The following is a 13,494-nucleotide window of genomic DNA, read 5'->3' on the forward strand; positions in this document are numbered from 1 at the left end:
AATGGAGGAAACACTCATAAAAACAAACTCTGACTTTTTGGTCTCCAAAGTTTTGCACAGTTTTCGCACCCCATTACAGCAGTTGTCAATGAGGACATGCTGCCAACCAATGGAAAATGACATACTAGGGGTTCCTTACGGAGACTCTTGACAAAACAATCTATTGAAATTCACGAGAAAGGTACAGTGACACATTCTTCTAGTTTTATTTCTGTGGATGCATATAATCAGCAATGAGCAAAACTAAAGGAAAACAGTGTGCCGCGTTGTGCCTAGAGCTGTCAATTTATTCTTCTCCAACCTGTGATGTTGAAAGTGGTTTGAACCAGGAACCCTTGTCACTGTCAACAAGACTTTTCTTTTTCTCATTGCAAAATTTGCTTTTTTCCATCTTTTGGGATCCTGGCTTAGCTCTGGTTTGGGTCCAAGCCTTTCCTTTCTTAAAGAACGTTTCATGACAACAAATTCCCTCCTACCTCAACACCAATTTTTGACAAGCATGACACTCAAATAAAAACAAAAATTGCTAAATAAATGTGATGTAAAAGAAACTTCCAGATTAACCTATTTGCTGGGAAAAGGTCAGTGGGGAGTCGTGCGTTTTGGAGATTTTGACACCCCAGTGGTTATATAACTTTTATTTTTAAAAGTTGTTTTCCTCAATAACTCAAGCAGATTTTAAGATTTCATTTTTCTGTTTTTGGAAATTGTAAACTTAACAAATGAACATTAATTTGGCTGAATAAGTATTTTTCATAAAAGTAGCCGTGCAAACCTTTGGAATAGCCATTAGTTCCGGCTGCATGAACCATTCAGGCTCAACATGCGAGCAAAATTTACCCAGAACCCAAAACATTAAAATTAATATTATTTTCTTATGTACAGGGTACAAGCTTACATTTTCCATACCAAAATCTACCCATGCTCGCTGTTTGTGTAAGAGGGTTATTATGGCAGTGGAGTAGGACAGATTTAACAGCGCTCGAGATCCAGAGCTCGAGATCATTGTTGGCATCAGCGATTCATGTAGAAAATGATGATACTTTGTGGATAACGAAGCCGCAAGAAAATAAATGAGAGCTTAAAGCGAGAATATGAATGAAACAGACGCACTAAATCAGCAAAGAATAGAGTAAATCAAGGAGATATCACTTACCACTCGTAGGCAGCCATCTTGTTTTGGCTTGGAAACCGCTCGGGTCCCCTCTCGGGGTCTCGGGACGACTAAAAAACCCAATGACGTTCCCAGGGCTTTTCCCTTTTTTATATTGAAAAAACCTTGGGGACAACCTTGGGACGATGTTTAGGAGATTTAATGATAGTTAGTGTCCATCAGGCTTAACCGGCACCGTTTGCAACGTCTTGCATGGTTGGTCGAGAAGACAAAAGAACGAACAACAGAACAATGCTTCCAGCACTAAAAAATAATGCAACTGCAGGCCGAGTATCAGGGTCCAGTGAAAATAGAGCTTTTGAAAGGTGCTTCCTAGAGGTCCAAGGGGGAGGAATAGATTGTGCATCCAATTCCAGAGACACTGGTATGAATAGTAGTGGAGCGGATGATTTTGTGAATTCGGTAAGATTTGTTTAGCCTTGTTAGCAGAGCTGAAATGATCTCTGGTCATAGCAATCTGAAAATGTAGACTGCGAACAATCTCTTATTTTACTCAGGACCTCTCAGCGGTAGTAGAGCGGGTGATACACGCGCGGAGCGAACTCGACTGATCACTTCGCGCGTCAAGTCTCCAAGGGGAAGGCGATTTTTGCGCGTGCTAGCGTGTTTCACTCGCTTTACTTACACTGGGAAAAATGAAAATTAAGAGACTTCTAGCCTACTTAACGTGGTCTAGTTATGCGTGTAACGCTTAGATCTGAACAGGCTGCCATAAAAATTCTATTGAAACTGAAGCTCATTGATACGACCACCAAACAAAAGGAAAGGCTATGAAAAGGTTTTTCTAACTAATGGCTGCGGTTATTTAAAACAATGTTAAAAGTTCCGTTAAGTAACCCGGAGATCAATTTCTCTTGTACAGGCCAGAGAAAAGAGGCCATTGATTAGAGCTACAAGTCGGAATGAGATTTGAATTGGGCCAGTGGTTTCGTGGAAAGTAGATTTTCCGATTTTTCAAGAAATCAATGGGTATTTCAATCATTTATTGGAGGAAAGATAAAAGACATTAAATGTTCAGTTCATTAATCGGATTCTTCAGTCTTTATTGTTATCACTGTTACTGATCGTACATTGAAAATTCACAATGTTTGTGTGTGGTAATGATATTGTCCACCTTTACAATTTATGTTTGTATCTTTTTTTAATGCTGGAAGTTTCATCGCTTGTGTCTTGTGAATTCCAGGGCCATAAACGTTTGTTTACGTCACCTAAGAAGCAATAATTTTATAAAACAGTTTTTTTGTACAACTAGACATGACTAGATATTTAAGAAAATATGAATACGGGAATTCAACAGAAAACTTTTCCAATGACGATTTTCTCCATGCAACTTAGTTCCTCAACATCAATGGTGGTTTCAAAACCTAACCGTGAAAAATACGTAATGCTCAAAGGCTCGTTTGTCGGATTCTAAAGTATAGCACCTTTCATAAATCATAGGTGAACTAGACAAATTAATTAATATGGGGATTAATTTACTGTGGGTCTTTTCTTTCTGTTGCTTTTTTTTCTTCTTTTTCCATTCAGTAAGACTTTGTGACTAAGTAGGGGCAATTTTCCTTGATCACATTAATTCATTTGAAATCTTTATGTAGACCAGGTAACAAAAATCTACTGACACTACTGGAAGGACACCTTAAAATTAGTTTTTAAAAAAATGCCAAGTTTAAGAGTCTTGTATTTCAAATAGTGAAGATCTTGTTCCCTTAAGGCTGAGAAACCGAGGTCAATTAACACTAACACGGGTCATTTTTGCTCATTTCCATACAAAACGTTTCTAAAACTTCCCCAATTTATATGGATAATAATAATATAGCACTGCAGTGCTAATTGGGGACATTATCAGAAATGCCGGCTGAAAGAAATATTACAAACTAAACATAACATTCGTTAAAAATCCCAACTGGCGGGAGGAAGGCCAGTTGGCTATTTACATAGCATGGCCTTAGATTTGAAAACGGGGCTACGTGAAACAAATCGAAGTGGTCAGAACAGGACATGAACCAGGGACCTACGGATTACTAGCCTGCAAGCAAGCTCTCGCAGGCTACAGGATTAGAAGTCCGGCGTCCTAATCAGTAAGCCCTAACAGTGATCATCATCAAATTTCTCCTTGTAATATCAATGCATATTCAACTCCTAAAGTCATGAGAATTGGGGATATGATCACCCAAGGTGAATTTTCTTGATATTTTAATAGGTTCTCCCCAGTATTTTTATGAGAAAAGTATGGGGGCAAGATAGGAGAATTTGTTCTTTGATATTAGGGGTTAAAGGGTTAAAAGACAAGACTCTCAAACTTGGACATTTTACTAATCATTGTACTGAATGTGTTCTTTCCAACACTGTCAAAAGATTTTCGTTATAACTGGTCTACATCCAAACATTTACTTTCCGTGATCATGTTCTTCTCATGGGGCAATTTTCTAGTCCACCAATCCTTTCAAATACCTGAGCGATGCCACTCGTTCGAGGTCCTTTTATTCTCATCGAAGATTGATTCTCGTTTGCGAGGTGTTCCCAGCAGGTGAAGACGAAAATTGTACGCATGTGCGGAGATAAGAAACGCAGCCAAGAAAACAAAAACAATCAGTTGATGCTTCATTGTCGACTCCTGTTAAAGAAAATAAAGGAAGAGTAAAAATTTTTGTGCAAAACTTAGTTTACAGTATAGTCATGAAATAAATAAAAGCGAATAATCAGTTTAATTAGGTAACGTTAACTTATCGCCTGTTGAATAAATAAAGAATTGATCACTAGAACCACAATGTTATTTATCACTTGCTAAATTTCAAGATTTGTTCTGTCTGGTTGTCTTGAATATTGGTTTTCATATTGGCCAAAGTTCTACTTATGCTTAGAATTGCATGTAAAACGCCTTAATTCAAACAACGACTAATGGTCAATGTAACTGTAAGTCAGATCATTTCATAATCCCTTTACACTCAGATCAACGGTGACTATTATCTTAGTGATTTTTAATCGGATTTTTTTCCTTTTCATTTTGATCTTGTCTCCTATAATCCCCTAAAGCTAAAATGCTTTGCCCGATCTTTCGTTAATTTTTGACATTTCTGAGATTTTAGGGGTTTATGGTTTAGCATGGTAAACAGCCATATAATTCCGAGGTTATGTTTTGCCAGATAAAAAGTGTTAATGTCTCGATTAAAAGGTTGAAAATTAACCGGGCTTTTGGTGTCAAGTCCAGAACCCATAAAATAAAAAACTTCTTAAACTAATCAAAAGGAATACTATCAAATGTTTATCGTGACTAACTTGAAAAACTGGATCGCGATAACTGACATCAGGCCGAGGCCGGGCAATCGACCTCGAAAATGGTTGGAAAAAATATGCAAAATTTTTCCGACTTTAACTTTGCAATCTACCTCGATAATCTAGTGTAAAACATCTTTTTTTTTTTTTTTCTTTCATTGGTGATTTATAACATTTTTGATGTGACTTGTACACTTTTTTCAACTTCAACCTGAAATAAGCGCCATGATCAACTCACGCTTAAGTTTCAAGGGCTTCACGCTTTTCTGGAAAAACTAACTTATTTCACTAATTTGGTCAACGAACTAAGTAAGTCTGTAAGTCACGGGTGAGTTGAGGGGCAGTGCAATGACATTTCAAAGCCTAAAAGTAAAAACAACCATAGTTATACCTGTTACTGACAACCGTTATAGGAGTGCGAGAACAGTCTTCCAACATGAAATTGGTCCCACGCGAGATTTGAATGATGAATCGTCCTCTTCTATCTATCTTTGGCTACTATAAACATTATAAACAGCTGCTGCAGAACAAAGCAAACTAAACTGCTTCTTTTTCCTGTATCTTCCATTAGGAGAGAAAGTTATTTACACAAAAAAGAAGTTTAACCTCATTGTAAACAAGGAAATTAATCGTGGCGGATGAGGAATGACTCAACCATTTCCGAAAATTTCAGTTCTTTATTCATTTCTTTTAATGATTGAGTCATATTGTTTCCGATATTGACAAATGCTTAGTGAATTCCCACTGGAAATTGAATTTGCCATTAATTGTAATTGCTTTGTAGTTTAACAGAATCGACTCTTTTAAATTGTAAAATGCCGTCCACCTTGTGAAGAGTTTGGGAAAATAGAATTGACTCGTCTGGCTGAATGAGCCCGAAGCGAGTATTTTTCAGTTGAAAGAGACATGTCCGCGTTTGTAGCTGCCAGAAATCTGGACAGTTAAATTACCGTTTACTGACGGAAAAGTAGAATTGATTTGTTCTGTTGAACCATTTAATTGATTTGTTTGTCGTTATCAAATAAAAAAAATTAAGGTTTGTATGCTGTGTAATCGTTTTCAGCCTAGCAACCTTATATGTACGCCTTCTAAGAATCAAGTCGATGCAAGAAAATCTCAAATGTGAATTTTCTTCTAGGTAATGCTGTTTAGCTTGCAAATTAAGAATTGCGACTCGCTTCCCAGATTTAAGTCGAACATTGGGCCGGTACTATGAACACCTTATTTCTGCGCGTGTACATGAATAAGTTTTCGTAACAGAGCGAGTAAACATTTGTTTTGATATTTTGGAAAGAACTTCAAAGCCATACCCCTCTTTCAATGGAACCTTGATGATCAAGATCGTCACACCGCATAGCTGCATAATCTGCGGTTGCGTTCGATTGACCGCATTCTGGAATAAGAATAAGTGAAATAGCTGTTAGATTTATCTATTTAAACAAATTTGGGAAGTTATTTCTGCAAAATTTCGTTTATATATGATACGCGATAATCATGCGTTAGAGCCATGCACTTTGTACTCTAGCAACTCCAAAATTAAACTTCTTACGAAGAATTTCTTGTCATCATTGGACGCATTCCTATTCCGGAATAGGGTCAATCGAAGGTAACCCAAGTCATAGATAATCCACTTGAACGTAGCAAACGAATCGAATCAGATCTGAGATTGGTCGATAATCAGTATCTTTATCTATTACTGGTAAGAATTTCTTAATATCTATTAAGAACATAACTTGAATCAGGCATGAAACGATGGAAGAAATACAACGACCTTTCGACGTTACTGCAGCCACCTGCTTTATTGTTACTGCTGAAAAAGGAACAGCTGAAGAAGAGCAGGTAGATTAAGGAATTAGCCAACATGTCATGGGATGTTTTAAATCACAACCAATAGTATATGCACAGCAGTCACGAAGATTAACGTGGCTTATTCCATTTAACTAAAACTGGCATAGTTTAGTGGAAGACTTAAGACTGAGTGAATTCCTTACTGTATGAACACTTGTTTAGTGAATTGGTTCCAAGTATACCAGTCTGTGGGTTTGTCCTAGTCTCTCAGTCTCCTCTATAAATGTTCACAAAATCCGCTGAATTTATATTTAAAAACTCGATTGACGGATAGAACTCAAGAAGGCCAAGAGTTAAGTAAAGCGTCACAGTGCGTTCTGTTATAACACCCAACTATAGATAACTTAGGACTGGTTGCACTTGCTGAAGAGGGTGTGGTCATATCTGAAGGTCGGTGGTCCGAGGCCAAGCTGTCTAAAACAAGAAACTGCGCTCCAATTAATATTTGGTTTTATCGCCTCTGAGTTGATAAGGAAATCTGGAAACTCAGGCCCGTAGCAAGACTAAAACAACTGAGGGGGCTCAGCAAAATGGTTTAAAAAAAAAAAAAACTTCTCCCCCCCTCCCTCCTCTCACCCCCCCCCCCCCCAAAAAAAAAATAGACAGATTAGGGAGTTTTAGATGCAACGAGAACATAAAAAAAAAAGAAAAAAAAGCAGATTTAGTAAGTAAAACAATAACATCACACTTTTTGGTACATTTTTTTTTGCTGTTTCTTTTACGTGGACCACCATGTGAAGTTTCCTAATTTCACGTTTGAAGGAGGACGTAAACAAACGACGACAAATTTTCCTTTCTCTTTTAAAATTTGGTTTTAACCGGGCAGTAAGAATCCGACTGTAGGAGAATTTTTTCTCTGGCTCTTGAGAGGACATATTTGTTTCTTTCGACAACGTGCGAACACTAAATTGTTATAAACTACGGAGGTCTAAGGACATTAATTTTGTATTGTTATAAATGAGCGGATGCCCTAGAAAACAAGTAGTTTATTTTAACGGCTTTTAGGGATTAAAATTGGTTGATTTCGATACATTTTGGTTCTTATTTACAATTCACAAGGTAGGAGTGCCTTTTTTGTTGTTGTTGTTGTTGTTGCATATAAAAACAGACTGTTAGTGAAGGAAACTGAAAGGTAGTAAACACATTTTTAAAGGGCTGTGAAACGGCATTTGCAGCATCAGAGTTTAAGACTGATTGCTGCACATTAATTTGGTTTAATTTTTTATTTTTTGGCGAACTGTTTTGTAACTTCCAAAAATTCTGGGGGGCTCAAGCCCCCCCTGCCCCTCCCCCTGCTACGGGTCTGAAACTGTAAAGAGATTGAGAAGCTCACGTAAGATAAGATAAGAAAAGTTCTTTTTATAGATGGCCTATGACACACAATGTGGTTTTCAATAGGGTACTGCATAAAAAAAATTTAAAAAAATGGATGAACTAAGAAATGTCACACTAAAAAGAAACTTTTTGAAATGTTAAAATTTAAGAAAAAAAGATTTAAAATTTTTAAGTAATGAAATTTTAAAAGCATCAAAAAGTAAACATCTCATGTCTTCTGGAAGGGAATTCCAGTTTGTCAATGTACTATTAAAGGATCTGAGTAGTCCCCAGTTCGTATTTGATCTCTTTCGTCCGAGAATATCAAGGAATTGTGGCGAATTGTTGTGTGGTTTTTTGAACATTGGAGTTACGCAGTCAGGTAACGTGAAAAATAAGAATACATTAGCTGAAAGGAAAGCGTTCACTGATTAAGAGAGAATTTTAAATGACGAGTGCCGATTTGAAAGACGAGATCTTGCTCTGAGTTTTTGAGGCCTTCCATATTGCTTTGATATGTAGGGAAAGGCCACCAACCGCCATGTGTTGGTGAGAATGTCCAGCAAATGGCTTGGATGTCAGGCTTTGTCATTTGTTTCAACTTCATGGCACATGTTCACGGAAACGGTCGTCTGGTCTTTTCCCTTTTTCGCAAACTGATCGATGTCTTTTTGCATAAAGTGCACATTATGCAACGAATAACATTCGCAAGGGTGCATGTCAAACAAATAAACCGCGCGATCAGTGATTTTAATCAGATCGCTTGTGTCCCGATAGTATGTCCACGTTAAGCCGTGAATGCCAGGACAAATTCCATTTCAGCACGCTACTAACTAGACAGTCACCTACGTTTCTGTTGTATCAAGAGTTTGAATGAAATGAGTGGGTACTGTGAATGATTCTATCAGTTTCGGAGTCACCCTGAACATGGCAAAGTTCAACTAGCTTTCAACTGACAAATCCAAACTCAAATCTAAACTTTTTACATTGCCTGCTTTAGCAGATTTTATTTTAGGAGGTCATAACTGTTTACTTTTTCCTCGGGTCAATTTTGTCGTGAAAACTGTCTTCGTATGACATGTGACTTTTCCATGGCAACCAAGTCCAAAAACAAAAACTGAGTTTTTTATTTGAAGTTCGGTGTTTCGTAAGTTTTCTCTGGTGCTGAATTTTTACTCTGCTAGGCTATTTTTTTATCGATGTACTTTGATTTTCTAGAGACAAAAAAAAATCCAATGTGGCAGCTATGCAAGTAAATAATGTGATATGACGCCTCTCTCCTCAGCGGAGGCAATCTCGTTCAATCTTTCGCGATCGAGCGGAGACAAACAACTGTGCAATAATGAGGAGAGCGGGAATCCGTAACCAGCTCTTCCCGTCGTCCCGCGCGCCCCCTTTTTCTCCATTTCCATGTTTCTCCCCATTTCCGACTTTTCCCAATTCCTTCCTTTTTTATGAAGAAGCCTCTGCGGAGGAGGGCTGAGAGATATGACGCCATCATCTACACATAACCAGCTACTGATGAAAAAAAAAATCGAGGTGAAAATATTATAACTGAACATAACAAAGACCCAAGGGGTGGGGATCCAACCACCCCACCCCTCCTCGGACCACAGCAAGGATGCGACTGGTTTGCTGCTACGTCTTTTGGTGTGTCAAGGGTCGGTGAACAAATCAGTGTTTGACTTGTTATATTTGATCATATTTATCAAGTTCGTGTAAACTGCGATCGACAACCTTCCTTGGTGACCTCAGTCCCGGTCCTTTGAATACGTGATCAATTTCAGTTTCCTTCATCAGTACGTTCCGTGCCTTTGCCAGAGATAATTTTTCAACTGAGTGAGACAAGTGCGGCGCCGGGTAAAAACAACAACAACAACTACTACTACTCCGCTCCTCGCCTTCTTCTAAACATCGATGCGGTTATTTGCTCATTTAAATTTTTTAGACAACGGAACTGTGGAGCCAACGCCGTAGAGGGTGTCATCGGGGAGGGGGAGGAGGAGTGAGAAATAGTGAGGGAAGAAAGGGGGCTCTCCCCCCCCCCCCCCCCCATCCCCCCGATTACGCCTGCCACGCAGGCCAGGACACATGCTCTACAACAGTCCCATAACTCTTTGCACACTGCTTTGACCCGAGGCTACCCCCGAAAGGTCTGTGGCCTTCCCTCATCCACCACCCCTAGTCAAATGGCTGGATGACCTCCCGTTGAATACCGCAATTTGCTTTGACTTATCAGCTAAATAATCATTTATTACAGCCTTTGTAAACAAGCATTCTGAAGTGACATCAAGGTGATGGACTATTTACATTATTCAAATCTGACGCTGGCGGGTCTGTGAGTTCCCAGTTATTCGTTTCATTGGCTACGCGACAGCAACCGGCCAAATTTTATCGTGTCCACGGCTGACTCAAGGATATTAGAGTTGCCCGATTGGGGATTTCAGCCGTGAAATTTGACGGAAACAGCGACGGCTTTCGTCAGTTGGACGGGCATTGTAAAGAGTCTTAAAATAGCACAAGTCACTGAGCTGACCTTAAAATCACGCCATCGCGAGTTTTGTTCGTCAAACCTGACGCAAGCGTGGCTACCAATGTCATAGCTTTACAAGTAACAGAGGAAGGCTGGTTGTTTCTCAAGTAATTACAGCTATACTACAATGCAGAGGTAGGTATTGAATATTTTGGCTTTGCTCGTACTGTAATCTGTTAAACTGCTAAAAGGATAATTTTGGTATCCTGGGGTTTCTTGTTCACCCTTCACATTGCGTTCGTTTCGCGATTGTTAGCGACTGTGCGTGCGCTAACATGTTTCGTCAAGTAATTTCTGTTTAATATGCGCTTATATGCACTAGGCTTTGTGAGGGGAATTATATCGGCGTGTTTCTACCAGCTGGAACAAATTCTGTACCGCTGTCACAGCGTTGTGGTGGCAAGGAAGTGTCGGTTTCAAATTCCTACGACGCGAACATCTTTTAACGCAACGAAATCATTAGTTGCAAATTTCTCAGGGCTCGAAGGATTCTTTGACATGGATACGTTCTCCATATAATCGAGTTCTTTCTCTAGCGGAGAAGCTTTGATGTTGTTGTCATCGTGTGTTTGTTAATCTCCCTACCGTGTCATTGCGGCCGTATTTTCCCACGCTAGGATATAGCTATAGTAATCAGGTTAATAGGCAAAAACATTCCAAACAATATTTGCTTCAAGCGCATTAATTAGCGTTTGTTTTTTAATGCGTTGAACTGATCGGATTCTATATATTTCCGGGCCATTTTAAGCCGGAATTTATGTCGATTAGATACAATCGTAGATGCTACTGGCTGAAAGAAATCTGAAACGCAACGATGAACAACGTGCGACTGTAAACCGACTTGTGTATGTTCAACAAAGCGTGATTGCGATTCTTATCGTATTGTTTGGCATTGGGCTGTAATTAAGGGCAGGTTTTATCAAGATATTGGGTATATAAGCCCGCAATGCACATGGAATAAATTTCAGTGTGAAACAAGCCACCCTGGCTTGCACGTAGAGCTGTATTGTTCCGTTCATTCGCAGAGAAGACTGCAAACAAAGGCCTTTTTTCTTAATTACAGTGCCTCATTATACATCATTATCAGGAGCCTGCACAAAAGACTTTCATCGCTAATCAAGTCACTCTCTGTCTTTGTTCACCAAAGACATTCTAATTAGCATGGTTGACTTTATTTTCCTGTAACACGTGGTTTGCCTTGACCTTGCGTCATCGGCCACCAAATCTGCAGAATTTGAATCCACTCAAGCGAATCGAGGACAATTGCTATTTTTAGAAGAGCTGAGAGCTGATGCTTACTAGGGAAAAGCCCTTTATGGGATGAGTTCTGGTCTCACACCCTCCCCCTCGACGTTTGGCGCTCAAGCGCACGGAAAAAAATTTTACAAATTGCAGACATCGACATATTGCTTTGATGGTACTGCCCGATCGACAGGCTTAGTGTTGGATTGGCGGTGTTGATGCACCAAATCCGGGGCCTGTCTTGCTGTTTGTATTCTGTCCATCTTTAGGCGTTCAGGCTAGACGAAGTCAAAAAAACAATATTGATATAGTGGCTACACGGGTGGCCATACTATCAGTGCACATGTGAGCTGTTCAATACAGGCTTAGCTTGCGCCATCTTTGGACCCCCCAGTTTGAAAACCCGTAGGCTGCGATGGCGGTTTACGAAAAGGTAGCAGCAGAGTCCTTACACTCTTATCACACGGAAACATGGTTAGAGTTGTAGAGAATCACGAAAACTCGAAGCTTTCCTTTTCTTTTTTGAGAAGTAATTTTTTAATCGCTTTAGAACATCTTGAAATTTGGCAATGATGTATTATTCAGTCAGTGACACAGACATACTATAAAGACTGGAAAAAAAAAAAAAGAAAGAAAAGAAAAGAAATCTGAGTGGGCCTGTGTCACTGATTGAATGATACATCATTCTCAGTTATTTACCATGCTTAAAATATAATCTTAAAAATTGTTTAGAAATGTCAGCTGAGATTCATCTCCAGAGTATTTATCGCAAAACAGGAAAACATTTTCACCATAAATCTCGCTTGTTCCGCTAAAACCAACTACATTTGACACCACCAGCTTAAGGTCACGTGACTTCTGTGGTTTGTGTTTATTACTCGTCCCCCCCCCCCCCCCCCCCTCCTTCGCAAGAATTGATTTCTGAACGCGCCGAGTTGTTGCTGGTTTTCCCGCTGTCACTGCAAATTAATCGCAGTTTTTCATTCTTCTCAGGAGTCAAAAGTTGGAGGCTGCATCTTCCACGTGCCAGGAAATAGAAAAAAATAGACGAATTCAAAAGGAATTTCAAGAGGCAGTCAACAGGCGAGACCGTGCCGAGATCAATCGGTTGCTAAACAACGGTGTCAACATTAACGCGTTAAACGAGGCTGGGGACACTCCATTGCACCAGTGTATTAGAGATGGCAGAATAGAATCCGCAAAGTTGTTGGTCGAGTTTGGTGCCGATGTCACGCGGACGAACAGAGATGGATGGTCACCGGCTCACCTTGCCACGTCCCTCGGTCACAGACAGCTGCTTCTATACTTGATAATGAATTCGAACGGGAAATAAAAGGCAACTCAACAAAGCCCGGAAAAGTTGGATTAGTTTCAAGATGCGATGGCATTGAGGATCCATTACAGTACGATTGCGAGGCTGTTACTAGTTTCGTTTTTGTTATAGAGAACGAAGTGAACCAAAGGAACGAAAAACTAAAAATTTTATCTGGCGTTACCGAGCAATACTATTTTACACTTTATCGCGTCACTAGCCAACTTCTTAACATAGAAGTTTATATAAACCAAAGACGCTTTAACTTGGGTTTTTTTTAATATGACAAGTAATTTGACTAATCTTTGCTTGTGTCAATGACATACGAAAATGTCGACGTACATCAAGCAAAGTGTAAATATTTTGTTCATTTCAGAATTCATAAGAGACCCCAAGAAAAAATAACAAATAAAGAGCGTGTTGTTGCCGACTATCTTGTATACTGATACGCCGGTGGACACGCTGATGTAGTCGTCCGTGTGTTGGACTTTCCATCCAAAGATTGGACGGGCCGTTGTTTCCATCGTATCATGTTACTGCCTTCACACGGCAAAATCGTGCCGTCAAACGCCAAAATCGTGGCAAACCTACTCTTTCGATCGCAAAAACCTCCGAAAACTTGCTTAAATAGAAGTTTGGCGGCAGTTCATTCTAAATCCTCCTCAATGGCGGTTGAAGTAATCAGCGTATGTTTAACAAACGTTCAACGTCAAATGAAAGTATGTTAAGCTCGAGAAAATGCTAGAAAGTAAGCGAGATTAGGGACTAACTGCATTGGTCGCCAACACTTTGATGTGT

At 39.5% G+C, this 13,494-nt stretch overlaps 2 protein-coding genes and 1 long non-coding RNA gene across 5 annotated transcripts in view; 1 reads left to right on the forward strand and 2 right to left on the reverse strand.

Annotated features, from left to right (window-relative positions):
* Positions 1-1,191, reverse strand: part of LOC146458135 (VPS35 endosomal protein-sorting factor-like) — a 41,512-nt gene extending 40,321 nt beyond the window's left edge. For both annotated transcript variants that reach the window (XM_085091280.1, XM_085091282.1), the window contains exon 1: positions 1,157-1,191. In XM_085091280.1, the coding sequence (XP_084947406.1) occupies positions 1,157-1,173 (17 nt within the window). In that variant the 5' untranslated portion in view covers positions 1,174-1,191. The remainder of the gene's footprint in view (positions 1-1,156) is intronic.
* Positions 1,192-2,196: 1,005 nt separating this feature from the next.
* LOC146458136 (uncharacterized) lies at positions 2,197-4,987 on the reverse strand. 2 transcript variants are annotated; one of them, XR_014858347.1, is made up of 3 exons: positions 4,839-4,987; positions 3,626-3,788; positions 2,197-2,382 (listed from the first exon to the last, which is right to left on the reverse strand). It is a non-coding gene; the product is annotated as an uncharacterized LOC146458136 (long non-coding RNA). The 2 variants fall into 2 exon arrangements; XR_014858346.1 differs by lacking the exon at positions 4,839-4,987 and having other exon boundaries at positions 3,626-4,175.
* A 5,150-nt stretch (positions 4,988-10,137) lies between these two features.
* Positions 10,138-13,171, forward strand: LOC146458137 (notch-regulated ankyrin repeat-containing protein-like). Its single transcript, XM_085091371.1, has 2 exons — positions 10,138-10,277; positions 12,378-13,171. Exons 1-2 carry the CDS (start codon positions 10,270-10,272, stop codon positions 12,715-12,717), a joined length of 348 nt encoding a protein of 115 aa, XP_084947497.1. The 5' UTR covers positions 10,138-10,269; the 3' UTR covers positions 12,718-13,171.
* The last annotated feature ends 323 nt before the right edge of the window (positions 13,172-13,494 follow it).

The sequence above is a fragment of the Pavona decussata genome, unplaced genomic scaffold (assembly GCF_977016875.1).
Source record: "Pavona decussata unplaced genomic scaffold, jaPavDecu1.1 SCAFFOLD_234, whole genome shotgun sequence".
NCBI lineage: Eukaryota > Metazoa > Cnidaria > Anthozoa > Scleractinia > Agariciidae > Pavona > Pavona decussata.